The sequence below is a fragment of the Spodoptera frugiperda genome, chromosome 1, assembly GCF_023101765.2.
Source record: "Spodoptera frugiperda isolate SF20-4 chromosome 1, AGI-APGP_CSIRO_Sfru_2.0, whole genome shotgun sequence".
NCBI classification, from domain to species: Eukaryota; Metazoa; Arthropoda; class Insecta; order Lepidoptera; family Noctuidae; genus Spodoptera; species Spodoptera frugiperda.
The window spans coordinates 4,197,770-4,214,022 of NC_064212.1; the positions used below are offsets into that span (position 1 = coordinate 4,197,770).

At 38.3% G+C, this 16,253-nt stretch overlaps 1 protein-coding gene across 1 annotated transcript; it reads left to right on the plus strand.

Moving 5' to 3' along the window:
* The first annotated feature begins 1,494 nt into the window (after window positions 1–1,494).
* Window positions 1,495–3,443, plus strand: LOC118273559 (transcription factor Sox-14). The gene has a single exon (XM_035590597.2). The coding sequence runs from the start codon at window positions 1,654–1,656 to the stop codon at window positions 2,749–2,751; it is 1,098 nt and encodes a 365-aa protein (XP_035446490.1). The 5' UTR covers window positions 1,495–1,653; the 3' UTR covers window positions 2,752–3,443.
* The last annotated feature ends 12,810 nt before the right edge of the window (window positions 3,444–16,253 follow it).

Here is a 16,253-nt window from a genome sequence, read left to right on the forward strand (position 1 = left end):
GTAATATAGGTAAGTAACGTCACACTTTTTAACATGGGGGATAGGCAATACACATCTGAAATTACTACCCACTTCTCACCAGTTATGTTATAAATACCATGTAACAGGGGGCAAGCCCATGCAATACATTTGCCAATTCTAGATTTCAGAACAAAAACACCACAAGCTGACAAAGCTCAATAATATTTCAATCAACTCGGGAATCGAACCCAAACTTGCTCGGATCACACAAATTACATATGCGGCCATTCAAGCAACAACGAGGCAGTTACCAAATCTTTTTTAAATTTCTATATAGTCCTTAACTTGTAAATAAAACCTTGCGATTTATAGAATTATTGTTTTTTCATTTGTTACACCTGTCTATCATCATCTACTTAAAATAGAAATAAAACAGAAATGCTATGGTCACTAAGACATGATATGTCATCAATTCCATGAAAATAATTTGGATAATTACCATTTCTAGTCATATCTAGTCATGATCATCTTTATCTAATCTAGGTATAGTCTTATCACTAACATCTCGTGAGTCATAAAGATGATGTTTAAGTATTCTACGTCGACATTTTATTCTATTAAACATCGTTGATTTATAAATCATTTCTACCATTGATTTTTAAAGTTTTGCATACCAAATTTCCAATTACAACTTTTTGGCAATCATCTTCTGATTCCAACAACTTATCAACCAACTCAAGAAGTTGATCATCTTTGTGTCATATAAACATGTTTATAAGCGCATGAAGCAAATACAAGACTTATTACAATAGCCGTAGTAAAGAAGTTGTCAAAGAAGTATCGAGTGACTTGGCAACAGTCTGTCAGCCACTTAAAACAATGCTCTGAACCGTCGCTGAACAAGCGCGTGGTTTTCCGTATCATTGTACCAAGTAACGTCTTTTATGTTAGCAAGTTCTTTCTCATTCAGTAGGTGGATAGCACAACATTGTCGCACGGGCCTTGAACTCGCTCCAGCTGAACAAACTACAATGTGTCTGTGCGTAACTATTGAGAAACATATTTTCTGTCTAGTCGACAAATAAGCGTTGGAATATAAAATCATACTGTGATTATAAGCTTCTATCTGAGAAGCTTGTAATTTGCTTTCTCTTGGCATTCTCAGATTTTGGACTACATATTGCCATTGTAATTACTCAGTGTTCTCGAAAGATAAAATATTAATGAAAATTTAAAATTTATTGCAGTTCTTGCCCTAAAATACTAAGTGTAGGTACAGGTAATGCATGTGTAGTTTACAACATAAACTAAGGCCGAGAATGCAGCCACCGTCGGCAAACAAAATTGAGATTTGCATGAGGCGGCGGCGAGGCGTACGCTCGGCTCGCTCGCCACGCGATTAAAAATGCAGGCCGCGGCGGGTGGGAGAGCGCGGGCGGGGCGGGGCCGTAGGTCGCGCTACCATTGGACGAAACGCAGGCAGGCGGGGCCCGGGGTGCGCGCGCGGGGGGCTCTCGCAGTCGCAGCCGCCCGGACGAGCAGCCTCCTCACAACGTACGTAGCCTCCGCGCCGCACGGTACCGCAATACGTTATACGCGCGCCTCCGCGAGTCCATGTGAACGACCGACGGTTCTCTCGCTGTGTACGGTGAACGAAGGATCGGCAAGCTGTACGCTCCTCAGGAAGACGATATGTTGACGATGGAGACGGATCTCAAGGGCGGCAGCCTACATGCCACGGTGCCGCCGCATCACGCGCTCCAGCACGGCTACGGCTCGCTGGGCGCGCTCGGCGGCATGATGGCTCTGCCACAGCAGCAGCCGCTGGCCCAGCACCAGCCGCTGCAGCACCAGCACCACCAGGCGCTCCCGCAGCATCACCAGCCGCAGCCACAACACCACCAACCACCTAATAACAACAACAACAACACAAGTAAAAACTCCAACGCAGAGCGCGTCAAGCGCCCAATGAATGCGTTCATGGTGTGGTCACGCGGCCAACGCAGGAAGATGGCATCGGATAATCCTAAAATGCACAACTCAGAAATATCAAAACGTCTTGGTGCACAGTGGAAAGACCTCTCTGAATCAGAGAAGCGACCGTTCATTGACGAAGCGAAGAGACTTCGTGCTGTTCACATGAAAGAACACCCGGATTACAAATACAGGCCGAGGAGGAAGACGAAGACCCTCGCCAAGAAACAAGAGAAGTACCCGTTAGGAGGTGGTGCACTGCTAGGCGGTGGTGAAGCACAGAGGAGCGCAGCTCCACCTTCACAACAACCCCGTGATGTGTACCAAATGACACCGAACGGATACATGCCTAACGGATACATGATGCACGATCCCAGTGCTTACCAGCAGCAAGCCTATGGCTACCCTCGCTACGACGTATCCCAGATGCAACAGAGTGGTTACGGACAATACTACGGCGGCGGCCAAGGCTCCCCGTACCTGCCACAGCCGCCCTCGCCGTCGGCGTACGGCCTGGGCCCAGGCTCACCAGGCGGCTACGCGCTGCCACCTTCGTGCGCATCGCATTCTCCCAGCGGTTCATCAGCCAAGTCAGAGCCCGTGTCGCCTGGCCCGCCAGGCATGAAACGCGAATTTGCACATGAACCGCCAGCGCAGCTTAAGCGCGAATTCGCAGCGCACGCGCACCCACACGACCAGATGGGCATGAAGCGCGAGTACGGGCAGCAGGACCTGAGCCAGATCATCAACATGTACCACGTCCCGGACGAGCAGCGATACGCCGCCGCCAACGAGCGGGCCATGCCGCTCATCTGAGAGTCGCCGTTCGCGTGCGACATCGACATCCCGCCGCTATGAGGTGGTCGGGTCGCCGCGCCGCTCCGAACCTCCAGTGACTTTGTTGCGAATCGGTTTTCGCATTAGGACAGTGATCGTTATCTCCCGGCTGTACATACTTCTAGGTATGTCCATTTATTTGTTTTGTATGTACCGACGCTGTTAGTGTTGCGGACCTGTTAACTAGCGGGCCGTCGGCCGAAAGCCGTCGGCTGGACGTTCAATTAAATGTTGTTGATGAATTATCTTGTATTATATTATGATTATTGTATTTTTTCATGGTTTAATTTAAAATATGTTAAGTTGTGTCGTGCGGATGGACGAGAGAGTTCCGATTGTGATTCGCGTGAGAGACGATATAGTGAACGAGGTAATTTGAATACCAAAAAAATTTGAACAATTTGTAAATATAGTGTTAAAGGTTAGAGATAAAGTTGGAGTTAGTCGGTAAAGCGTAGATAGATAGTTATAAGTCGTGCCACGACGCCACACTCGTACGCCCGACGTGCGTTGTACAAAATATTTGTTATATTGAATCGAAAGTTATTAAAGCCTCGAAAGACTAAAATATTGTAATACGAAATTGTACAGTGAGTGTTATATAGTCAGTGGACACAAAAGTATATTGAAAAGAAGATGAAGTTATCAATAAACGACGCGTTAAAATTGTACATGCTGTTTTGTTGTTTGCCCCCAAGTGTTCCCTTGTGGCGTCTCTGACGCTTGCACTTACAAGTGCTACAGAAAACTAAACGCCATTGCCATGAATCACCACAAGCCGAGCGTGGCCGTGTCACAACACACACAAACTACACAAGCCATTTATTGCGAAATACCCGATATTACTTTGCAATTTACCATATCACACAAAAACATAATAGTAACATCTTTAACTTGTTCGGCGAATCGAAGAATTCGACCAAACTTTATAGTTGTAACTTCTTCCATAGAAAAGACTTCAACGCGTGAGTTGAATTTTAGTGTCTTTTGATTGCATTAGTTTCTTACTGCCTGATATAATTATTTCAAAATGTTTGATTGTTTGCGCTAGTTTATTGGTCTACCAAACAATACAACAATTCACACAGTAGGCAATAAATGCTTAATAATAATTGATAATAAGGCCATTATGTCCGTTCAGTGACAACATTATTATTTACAATCTGACTTAGTTAAATGCCTTTGAAAGGCTCTAAACACATACCTATACACAAGCTACAATAATAAACAACACTTTGTCGCAACTAATTTATTAATTTACATATTTACTTTTCAATTCATAGAAAAACTTATGTGGTTACATTGAAATATAATTAGGTATTGATTTAATAACTCAATTGCTTCCACTTATTCAATATTGGTCCCTTTATAAGTTTTAAAATTCCAAAGATTCTTAAACAATCCCATATTCTATTGAGTTGCATCATGGTCAGCAACGCATTTGTAACGTCATGAAAGTAAGTAACAAGTTGGCTTACGGTGACCATTCACCATAAGATGGCCCGTAAACTTAGTCGCTACTATCACAAAAACTAATCACTGTTGAATAATAATAAGTATTTAAAACAATAATAATTAATTAATTTGTTTATCATCAATATGTTATTTATACACAACAACTCTTACAAATACATATTTTTTGTTGGTTCATTATGAACTAGAAAAAAGTATCTTTGGTCTAAACCTTATAACAATTGGTAACTAAAAAAATAGCACGCATTTGTACACACAAACTGGACTGTACAATGATAAAACAAAATGCAATGAGAATCTGAACTTTGCAGGCAAATAATTTGCCTTAATTTAAGTTATTATCAATTATTAACAAACTGAGCAAAATCTTCAAATGTTTATCAAAAAATTCTTCATACACAAATCAGATTCAAAATATTCACAATAATTGCATTACATTTGAACACCTAGACATGAGGCCGTAAGAAACTGGCATTTCAATCAATTACTGTCAACACGCAAGGGGTGAGACGGGGATTTAATCAAATCCCCACCGAGTAGAGTAGTTGATAGAATTCGGGTACTTTTACCACCCCCGGGAATTTAACCAAGTTAATCCGGACGAAAAACGCCCCGACGCTTAGCAGCGATCATTTAAACACTATTTTCTCTCACCACTTTGATGTGGGGCGGGATTATGTGCGAGAAGTCATATGGGATTATAAAATACCTATGTCCTTAGGTACAATTTTTAGCTTTTAATAGCTGTATTTTAATAAATGGGGGTTTCACGAAAATGTAGATCGAATCGAATATTCTGGATAGGCAGAAATTCAATAGAACTAATGTCAAAGTGAATTTTGATCCAAATCTTTGGATTGTTAATTTATTTAATTCTATCATGATCTAGTGTTTACTAGATTAATTAAAGTATTATTAGTGTAAATTTTCTATTACAATTACCTGCTGAGTATTTACAAGTGTAACTGCCGAGGAAGGTCCTCAGGTTCGACTCTCGGGTCTTTTAATAAGCATTCCGATATTTTTACTTACATTGAAACTACTAATTGACTCAAAATCATTGAGAATCTAATCATAGGTCTATTTCACTGATTCAAATCTTATATCAAATTAAATTATAAAGTTTTTCAAAAGTTCAATGATAATAACACTGATGTATCAAGGATAAATTTTTCAAACAATTTTTCGATAATCATATTTTTAATTACCTAAACACTGACGAGACGCTTTTAATTTCTGTATCATCTAATAGCTACGAGTCACAAACTACATAAAATAGCGTGAAAGTAAATGAGCTACAAAAAGTTCTGTTAATCTGTAACCAATCTCTTTTTTTGTCTCAGCACGCTTTTTACACTTTTCTTTAATATCTTTTTTTGAGACATTTACAACTTTAGTAATAGCTAGCATAGGTATGTATTATATTTATTATGAACTACAGACTATCTAGCGGGTTTATCAGGGCTCCGGTTCGAAAATCAGGAGTAGAAAAGGGGTGGTGTTCATTCAGTAAGAGTCTGACACTCTCTCGCCTCGCCCAAGGCGGGAAAAGTTATTGGATGATTTTCGCTCCTCAAAAAAAAAGCATAGGTATATATACCACATTGGACTCCCTATACATTCTTATTTTTTGCGTTATCATATGCATAGGTATCTAGTGTACGACAATAAGCTTGTTTACATTAACCTCATATAAAATTATTAGTGAAAAGTGGGTATTTACTCGTAGCATTCTACCCACGCATTCGTAGAACAAAAGGTATGATTTTGTGTTTTGTTTTGTTGATATGTATAACTATGTTTGGCAAGATTGAAAAGTAAACACATTTTTATATGTTTTTTTTTTTAATTTAGAATGATAAAGTGCAAATGCTTAAATGAATACAACTTGCAATAAAATTTGAATCACAAAACATGAAGTTTCTGCAGTGTTGTGATTGAAAACTATAATTATTGTGCAGTCTTTAAAGCTGAGCGATTCTGCACTCGATTTCTCAACAGATATTTGGTAGATTGATTTAATTAAAACAATAACATAATTACTTTTAACGATATTATACAAATAAAAGAAAAACACAGCACAACCACAAATTAAATAAATTGTGGTTAAAATGTTAAACTCATAATTAACCGAACCGTTTTGATTTACGATTACTCCCGGTTATAATAAAATCAGTATTACCAATTACCATTTTAATACAATTATACAAATCAACATTACTTTATCAAAGCTTTCCGCACATTACAGAGGGATGTAGCAAAGGGCATCACCTAAACGAATAAAACAAAGGCAAACGACCCAAAATAAATTTATTAAAATTACTCAAAATGCATTCACTAAAATATGAATTCCGGATGTACGCGCGCACTCTGGTTTCGCACCCCACCGTTCCGCGGCGTGACCCGGGACTCAAACCCGCTACCCGAGGGTGGGCAATCACGCCGCGTTCCCACGGAGCGAGCATTGTTTCCTCTCACGGTTCGCGACATGTCATTGCCATGATTGCTGGGCCAGTGGCCCACCGCTTTCTAATCATACGTTCTACGCAAATATCGCTTCGAATTCCATTACTTACCTCTATGTCATATTACCTACAAAGACAAAGTATGAAGACCAAAACGACCTCAGTACAACTAAACTCATTAATTTACAAAAATACGGGTTTCAATTTACATTCCCCGAAAAATACGTAATCGATCCGCCAGGAAATGAGGAAATAAGCGTAATCAAATATAAATCACTTCCCAAAAACATTTCGGTTGAAGAAATAAATCGCCGAAATTGCACGGTATCATATTCTTAGAGAAAAAATCGTATCGAATGGCCATGTACTGAGCGCACACCGGTGCATACATCTGCCACCCCTGGCCTACCTACGAACATCCGCCGACACATTTGGACCCCAATTTTTTTCCGTGTCGCAATTTAATTTCCCAAAGTCCCAAGCAGTGTGGAGTGTAAACATCGGTACAAACAACCGAACTAAAGTTGTCACGTAATTCGTTCGTCAAACAGTCGTGTATTTGTTCTTAAGATTGACACCGAACCAGCCCCCGGCGGTGGCCCTTTGTTTTTATGTTGCACGCTGTCAATATTTGGTCTCATTTGTCATTAAGTGGTTTTAAATGCCGATTCGTCGGTGATACGAGGAGCCCGAAAGTGGGTGGCGCTGTGTGGGCTTGTTCAAACACGAGTCTCGATGTGTGAACAGATAAGGCAACGTGAACGTTTCTATGTGAACTTTGACTTCGGAATTTTAACATGAAAGGTGAATCCTAAAATAGGAACACGAAAGATTTTGTCTTATGCCATCCTCCGTTGGGGTAAAAAGTACTTAGCCTTGATTGAATTGTTGCAATGGACGAGACAAGAAAAAAATTAGTGGAATTTTAGCCTTAGTTTAGTTGGCTTGACCTTCTTGGAATCGTTAGTTGCCGTAACGGTACTCGTGTCGCCGCCGCAGGTAGGCTTGCACACGCTAGTTACTCGCCTCTCGGTGCAGGGAATGCGTTTTTACGACACCTTTTTCAGATGTTACTTCTCCAAGGCGTCTTCAAACACGAAGCAGTTTTTGTTATTTGGTATTTCGGTTTCACCGAGTCTATTACTTTTAGGAATGTTTTCCAATCTTTTTGTGTGTTGAAACAAAAATGGGATTTTTTAGCTGTTGAAAAAACAACACGTGCCATTTGTATGTGTGCGAGTGAATAGGGAACACTTACACAAAGCTTATTTGGGTAGAAGGTAGCAGCTTTGGTATTACTTACAATGGCTCAAAGATAATACCATATTACACTATTTGTTAACTTAGTAATCATCACCCACATAATACACCGACAATTGCAAATATTTATTACTGATTGTAGCACTAGCTACACCGGTAAGTTTTATATGAACAGCGGGTGATTAAATGCGCTTCCATCAAAAGCGATTAACTAAAGAAATCAATTTGAAAATTGATTCCCCGGCACTGATGCCGTTATTCAAAAACAAGAAAACTCACTATAAATCTACTCAACTGTGACCAAACTTAAATTTCAGTATTTTATACTTAGGTACTAAAGATGCACAGTTAGGCACTAACCAAGACTAGAACACTATGAAACGTTTTTTTATGAAGCTGACATTCAACTCGAAACAATCGATTTTTCGAAAAAGAAAATATTACAAACAGGACTCGAACTTGCGGTTTAGTTAAAAGCTGTCTAATTTTTGCAGTCAGTAAATACAGCCAGTTACCAAAATGTGTTTGGCCTAGATAATATAATAATTTATTGGCACTTAAAGTTTCGATGTTAAAAGTTTGTTGCCAATTGACATAGTAACGTTAATTATGAATTACTTTACACGATATGTCGACAACCTCATGAACTATTTGATTTATAGATAAGTAATTGCACTGATCATGCAATTAAGTTCATACACATAGAAGTGTTTTTCACCAACATACGTTTAAAAAAGTAATAAAATATGAGAAATAATAGAACAAATATATTATAATATGAGAAGCAATAGATTATGTGAAAGAGGTTTGTAAGAATCGTAACAATTGGCGTTCCATAGTCTCTGCCTAACCCCATGGGAGACAGGCTATGTATGTATGCATATATTTAATTATGTAAATAAATTTTAGCCATTTGTTCGTAAGTCTTAAGACGTAATAGGAGGTGAAGCTTATCTTATACACCAAATGCTCGGGGGACGGGGGATGATTATACTGATAGTATGAAATCGGTACACCATACAGCATACATTGATGGCTGACAGACAAGCTTGTGGGGTCCAAGCTTAGTTTTTGATATGGTTGCTGGGCGTATTAGCTACCTTTTTGAAGAACCCTAGAAAAGGAGTTTCAGTGCATACAAAGTATAAAATGCCCTTACATCGTGGTATTTTTAGAAAGTAAAATAAAATCTTTAGTACAACCATTGATTTTTAAATATTTTATTTCCTACTATTCCAACCAAGATCGTTTCTACCTATACCTATGTATTTTTAAAAACGATACGAGATTGATATGAACAGCCTTTTTAATACACGGTAACCTTCAAAAGGCGCCTAGCTTTTTGGCAAGAAAGACTAGAAAATGTGGAACTCTTATGTTACTAAACCTATCCTGATGGCCATCATGATCATCCCGTTCCAACTCCGGCTTCGAGCCAGCGCCACGGTAACTCTTGCGGTTCTCCGCAGCCCCGGTCTGGTATTATTTAGTTGGACCCCTGAAAAAATACCTCAGGGTCAAAACCATAATATTACCTAACACTTTTACACCACTACCTAACTGTATTACAATCCTTTACCGTCATAAAAGTAAAAAAAAAATACATTTTTGGAAAGTTTTACAACCACGTACCGATAGGGTTGCGTTGTAAATAATAATTACCCCGACCATTTGTACTGAAATACCGCCAAAGTCCGCCGATATTACTTGTGTAACTGTAAAATGTAAAAACAATTAACGTGTGGATGTTATTTTTCCTAGCAGTTATTGTAAGTGTAAACTGTTCATATTGTAGGTAAGTAATGTTTATTAGGCTTTGTAATTAAATCGTAAGCTGTCTTTAATTATTATCAGTCATCATGTTAAAATGTAAGACTTTCATAGTAAAGGTACCTACTAGCTTCAGTTTTGCTAGGACAGTCCCTCTGCTTCTTCTAGTTCAAGTAACTTACAATTTTATCCTCGGTATTATAATTGTGTATAGTAACTATTCAAGACTTCACATCATATATCAACCTATAAGTGACCACTGCTGACCAAAAACTTTTTCACACACAGAAAATTACTTAATGCGGGTTGACAATTTAAACTTATAATAATTAGAAATTATAAGCCTAGGTTTCTTCACGATGTTTTCCTTCGCCGTTTGTCAGTGTTGTCTAAATCATCTTAGAAAGTACGTATAACTCTGAAAAAGTCACATTGATACTTGCCGTGGGTAGGCTTCCAACTCACGAGAAGCGAGACAGAGACTTGAGAAGCGGGCGTCTTTAGACCTCTGGGACACTACGACTTCTGGGCTACTACGACTAAAGATTTAAGATTTATGTGATCCGATTATTTTTAATTTTAATAACTTATGTAAAGTAGTACCTGTAAATTAGTAACAAAATCAAAAGAAATCTTCAATCACACTCCCTAAAGATTTTTACGGATTGGCACAAGTAGCAACCACATTTGCAAATTCACCACCCTAGTCACAACCGATAATTAGGAGCATTAGTCATTCCATTCACATGAGAAAGTTATCCAGTTGACCTCATAATTCGTCATTATTATTATTACAATTTTCGCTCAGTTATCTTATCAGTCTTTAGTACTTATAATGGCCTTTCTAGGAACTGCAAGGCGTTCATTGTTTTCCGTAGAAAGAAAGTAATGGCGGCATTCCCACGACCACCCAGCGGTTACATTTGAAGTCTGCGCCTGTTTATTGCAATATTGTGTTGTAAAAATTTCATATCTGATATAAGATTATGAGAAAAAATTGTTAAGGATGATTCTGGTACTTAAAGATTGAAGACTCCTATGATTAAAATGTGCAGGTTGTTATTTAAATTGTTGATTCTTAAATAGGCAATTAAATAACACTTGGTTGTTGTCCCATTTGATTAAGTTATGAATGATCATGATATCATCAACAGCCTGTAAGTGGCCACTGCTGACCAAAGGCCTCTTCTCGCACAGAGAAGGTTTGAGCATTAATCACCACGCTTACTCAATGCGGGTTAGCAATTTCAAACTTATAATTAGAAATTATAAGCCCAGATTTCCTCATGATGTTATCCTTTACTGTTTGTCAGTGGTGTCTAAATAATCTTAGAAAGTACAAATAACTCGGATAAAATCACATTGGTATTTGCCGTTGGTAAGTTTCGAACCCGCATATTCATGCATGAGAAGTAGGCGTCTTAAATCTCCAGGCCACCACGACATTGATATGCATAGTTGATAGTTAGCATTTTCAGCTAATCAACCGATGCAATACCTAGATGGTGCCGATAATCGCCATTAATCTAAAGCATAATCACATACTTACTATGACTAAAAGATAGAACATTTAATTTTGTAAAAGATAACTATTGCATTATATCATAAACGATCAAATATCATCATCATTATCATCAGCCGAGAGACGTCCACTGCTGAACAAATATACATCCTAAGTAATATTCACCCAATTTATTGGCCTACACCCACACTAGTATAAATAAACCATACATTAACCAATATATAAACCAGAAAAAATCAAAAAATCCACATCGTACCCTCACACAGAAGTCCTCAATCAACCACTAAGGAATAAAAAACAATAGGCCGGGGGCAACTCATAAATTGTACGATAGAGTCATTAGCCAGGGGCGGACTCGGCACTGAATAATTAAAAACAAATAAAGTCGACACGGATTACGTTATCTGCACAACGATCGCTCGTTCATTTTTATTTAATAGTTCCTGTTAACTTACACGGATATTAGAGGGATTTTAAGATTTTAGATTGTTAGTTTTTTTTTTAGTTTTACGGTAATGGGTGTTGTTGATTGGTTGTGTTTTTTTTTTGTAATTGATGTTTGATTTTCTAGTGATTTGGTAGTTTTATGTTATTTTGAATTTATAGTAAAAGATATTAATTAAATTAACAATCGGAAAAAGTATCTTTACACAGTATGTAATTTAATCAAAAGTGCTTTTTAAAGTTGGAGTTGAATCCCACCAACTGTTAAGGAAACAACAAGTAAAAATAATAAATGCCATTGTCTTGTGTTAAAACCCTGTTTTTTTTATATACCTTCAAGCGAGGTATACCACTCACGTTTTAGACTAATTAATTTCAGTCAATCTCAAGACCACAACGCAATCAAAGTAAATATTTGTCTCCTACGACTAAAATCCGCTCCTGTACCGCGTGGGTGGAGAATCGCATACACGCATACAGCCACACACATACATTGTCGCAAACAAATGTCACACCACCGGACACACATTATTTAGCACTACAACTTTAAATTGGAACAAGTTCATCTGAAATACTAACAATACTAAACTTGTTAGGATACAGTTTTAATCGTGTAAAATGAATAATTATGTATTGATTCATATTATATCTAATACCTCATTGTAATATTTGATCAAACTTGCTCAGGAGCCGCACTTGCAATTGCAGCCACTGAGAGAACTGTCTTAAACTTTGAGGTTCAAACATAGCATCACATTGGTTTTTACATTTACTTCTAAACAAAAGAAGAATTAAGGATGTATTTAAATAAATTCGTACTGGGACCGCATCGCAATACTTAATGATAGGTAGGTACCTAAAGATTTCTTTTCACAAGACTCCGCTAAAATTCTTAAAAACCTTTCATTAACGCTACGTTAATTATATATCCATGAGTTAATGCCACATTTATAGCTCAGTACACGTAAGTCAATGTAATCCAAGTTTATCCCTAGCAAGCAACGGCTGTTACCAAATTAATTTATTGAACGGTCCGCTAACGGTACCGCTGAAGACTCTTCTACCAGTAACAATCCACTCACAACCACATATATAACATAACAACCAATAACACAGCCAAACCAAAACCAACCACAACTCAACAACAATAAAACTCATTTTAACTCACACGCAAACCCACATACGACCAACAAACACAACGCAGCAGGCAGTAAATAAACAGTTGATACTGACTACACATCATTACATCAAAGAGATGAATAGTCATTGTTGTAGGACATTGCACTTTATAGATGAGCGAATACGAGTCAGAATCAAGTGTGTGGTGGTTGCAGGAGTTTCTTATCGAACAGTGGGTTAGTGGGCGAGTGGTGCCGGGTCAAACGCTTAGCAAACAGCCACGGACGGATTCGTCTTGGCGTATATTTGTTGGCATCACCGTGAAATGGTTGCAAAAGCTCGCAGTGTTGGTGCATTGTGTGGGATGCATTTCGTTACACTGAAACCTCTACAAGCTAATTCTCTAAAGAAAATAATGTAAAATAACTAATAACTGTTAACTAGCCTTGTCATATTATTGCTGTACTCGCTTTGAGCCTTGCCGACCAATTGCTATTAGTTCTGTTTACGTTCAATTATAAATAAACATCTTAAAAATACTGCAAATGTTAAAAATTAATTCGTTATTAGAGTTTTGGCCGGTCAACAACTTCGTAATCAATTCTCGCAATCAACAAAAGTAAAATTCAATATCATTTTAATGCAATATTCTGCGAACAAACATCCAATTACAAGCCAAACATTAAGCAATAATCAGAAAACACTTACACAAATCAACAACAAAGACAATATCTACATAATAATAGAACAAAACAATGGAGCAGTACTCGTAAATACAGCCTCAATAAACCGAAACTGTTGTTATAGCCAAATAAATCGGAAGCTCAAAATCGGGCCTAAAAATAATCACCCATCAATCAAATGGAATAAAAACTCCTTTTGTACCTTCGCCGCCCATAATTGGTACGTAAAAAAACAAAAGTAGAAAATTTATAACAAGACGAAACTTCAAAGTCTCAAATCATTCTGTTTAGTGCGAAATTATAGTGTTTTAAACGGCGTTTATGTGATTGTAATGTTCTAATGGAAGGGTATTATATAAGTGGACGGGACCGCGAATGCACCGCAATCTATTAGCTGAACAAAAACTTAGCTTAATTTCACACCTGTTTGACTTTAATTCTATAATTATGTAGGTAGCTATTCGTTTTTGCAAGGGCTCTAAATATTGATCACACGTTTGAGCTTTGTGTAAGTATTGCAAATGTGCACCTACTCGACATTATTGCTAAAACAATAATTTGGATTTTGGACATTCGCATGTAAGAAGGAGGATTGACTTTTAGTGAAAATTTTAAATAAAATTAGTATTACAGTTATATATCTATTTACGTATGTAAGTCCACATATTGATGATGTATAAGAAAGCACGTAAAGATTTCTCGAAAGCTTGAAACGTCTTTCATAGATGGTTCATTCTCCACATATCTTTACCATAACTTCCAAACTTGCAACAGTTCTTCAAGCACCTCTGCAGCATACCTGGCACCTTGGGGCGGGTGAGGGCGGGGGAGGCAGGGGTGACGTCACGCCGTGGGTGCCGACACGTCGGTCGCCGTCACGCTCCACAAACAGCAAGGTTGAAGCAGCCTTGACGCCGGCCCACATTGCTCACCGGCTCAGAACCGACTTTTTGTACTAAATACTATATCTCTGGTGTGAACATCTTCCGGTTTCTAAATGCCTGGTAAGTGAGTCATGGTCTGCCGAAGACTAGCGATTATGATAACTGTTATCAGTTACCGATTTGGCCCGAGTTAAGTCATCGAGTGATTGGTTAAGACAAGTGAAACTGTCGGATCGCTTTTTACAGTTTCAGTTCTGGCGAACGTTTTCAATTATGTCGGGGTCGACTTCTAGGTTGGCCTGAGGTTACTTGTATTACATTGTTGTATGTGAAAAATGGAAGTCGCTTCATGTATGAAAAAAAAAAAACTAACTATTAAATTACGATCACCTTTTTAAGCAAATCAACATCAACATTATAAACTAACTTTTTTTTTTTGCAACGTGAAAAGAGGTGAGCCTATTGCCATATACTGAGCACAATTCCAGACTCCGTGCTACTACTGAGAAATTTTCGAAAATCCGAAAATAACCCAATCATACTTTGCTCGACCCGGGAATCGAACCCGAGGTCCCTTGTCCGGCGTCGCACTTTCACTTGACCAACGAGGAAGCAGAAATTCATCATGATGTTAAAGCTGTACACTAAAAGGATATCTTGAAACTTAATTAAATCTCCATGGAAGTTTTATCTATTTGATAACCATTGGCCCTATATCTATAATTTAACTATCTAAATTACGTATATTACCATTTTGCCTACACAGCACAGCTCACCACAACAAAACTGCACTTACCTGTTGGACGGTTCCTGTAAAACTCGTAACGATAAAACAATAATTTTATTACCAACATAAATAAAAACATCAATATCTTTGCCGAAGACCCTTAGTATAAGTTTTATAAAGTAATCGAAACGAAAGCGCGTTCTGCGCTTTGATTGGTTGGTTTATTCGAGCCGGCCAATCAGAGCACCGAACACGCTTTCGTTTCGATTACTTTAAACGTAAAGTAATCTCGTACTAAGGGTACTGTACGTATATACATTACAGTCTCGTTTGCCACATATTTAAGATATTCTTTGATATTTTCCAAAGAAACTCTTTAAAAATTACAATTCATGAGGTCTAAGACTCACAACATTCTAAGAACACAAAGCCGATGTTTGTACATATGCTGTGCGCTAATGAGTAACCATGCAACTGCAATTAACAACGACAAACTAACATCATTTATATGACACCCATAAACAATGGAACATAAATAAACATTACTAAATGGTCAAGTAGCGAAAAAGTACACTAAAAGAAATGGTCAAATCTAGTCAATTCAGAATTTTTGTGAAGGTCCCATGTCCGGAGCATGGCTAATCAGTCGAGCGTTGTTCAGACAATGGTGTCAGCGTGAAAGCCTCATAAAACTACGGTCCCAGTAAAGCCCTGTCCAAAATATTTACGGCGCGTGACAAACGGACCGCCTTTGTCTCGGAGGATTGTCACGGCGATTCGTCACGGTTAATCTTCGGAGTTGCAGCAGACATGTGCAATGTGTTACGGACACGAGATTATTTGACACGAGGATCGATCCTAAAGGTACGTACGTGTCAATATCTGACTGTTGCTAAGCAGGTGAGAGATGATACAGCTGGTTGCTTCATGTGGTTAGAATCTAATGTAAAAGCAAGCTTCTAAACTTCTAAGTGTTCTGTGCTTCGTGAAGAAGAATTTTAGGTGTATTAGGTACAATTTTGCATGCTACATATTTTGGTTAGTAGCGATATTGAGCTATCCGGAGCTGCGGACTACCTAGTAGCTTTACCGGGGCTCCGGCTTGAAAAGCAAGAGTAGGAACGGGGTGGCTTT

Bases quoted from the DNA above. Each gene is read 5' to 3' on its own strand.
- LOC118273559 (XM_035590597.2), top strand. From the start codon at position 1,654: ATGTTGACGATGGAGACGGATCTCAAGGGCGGCAGCCTACATGCCACG.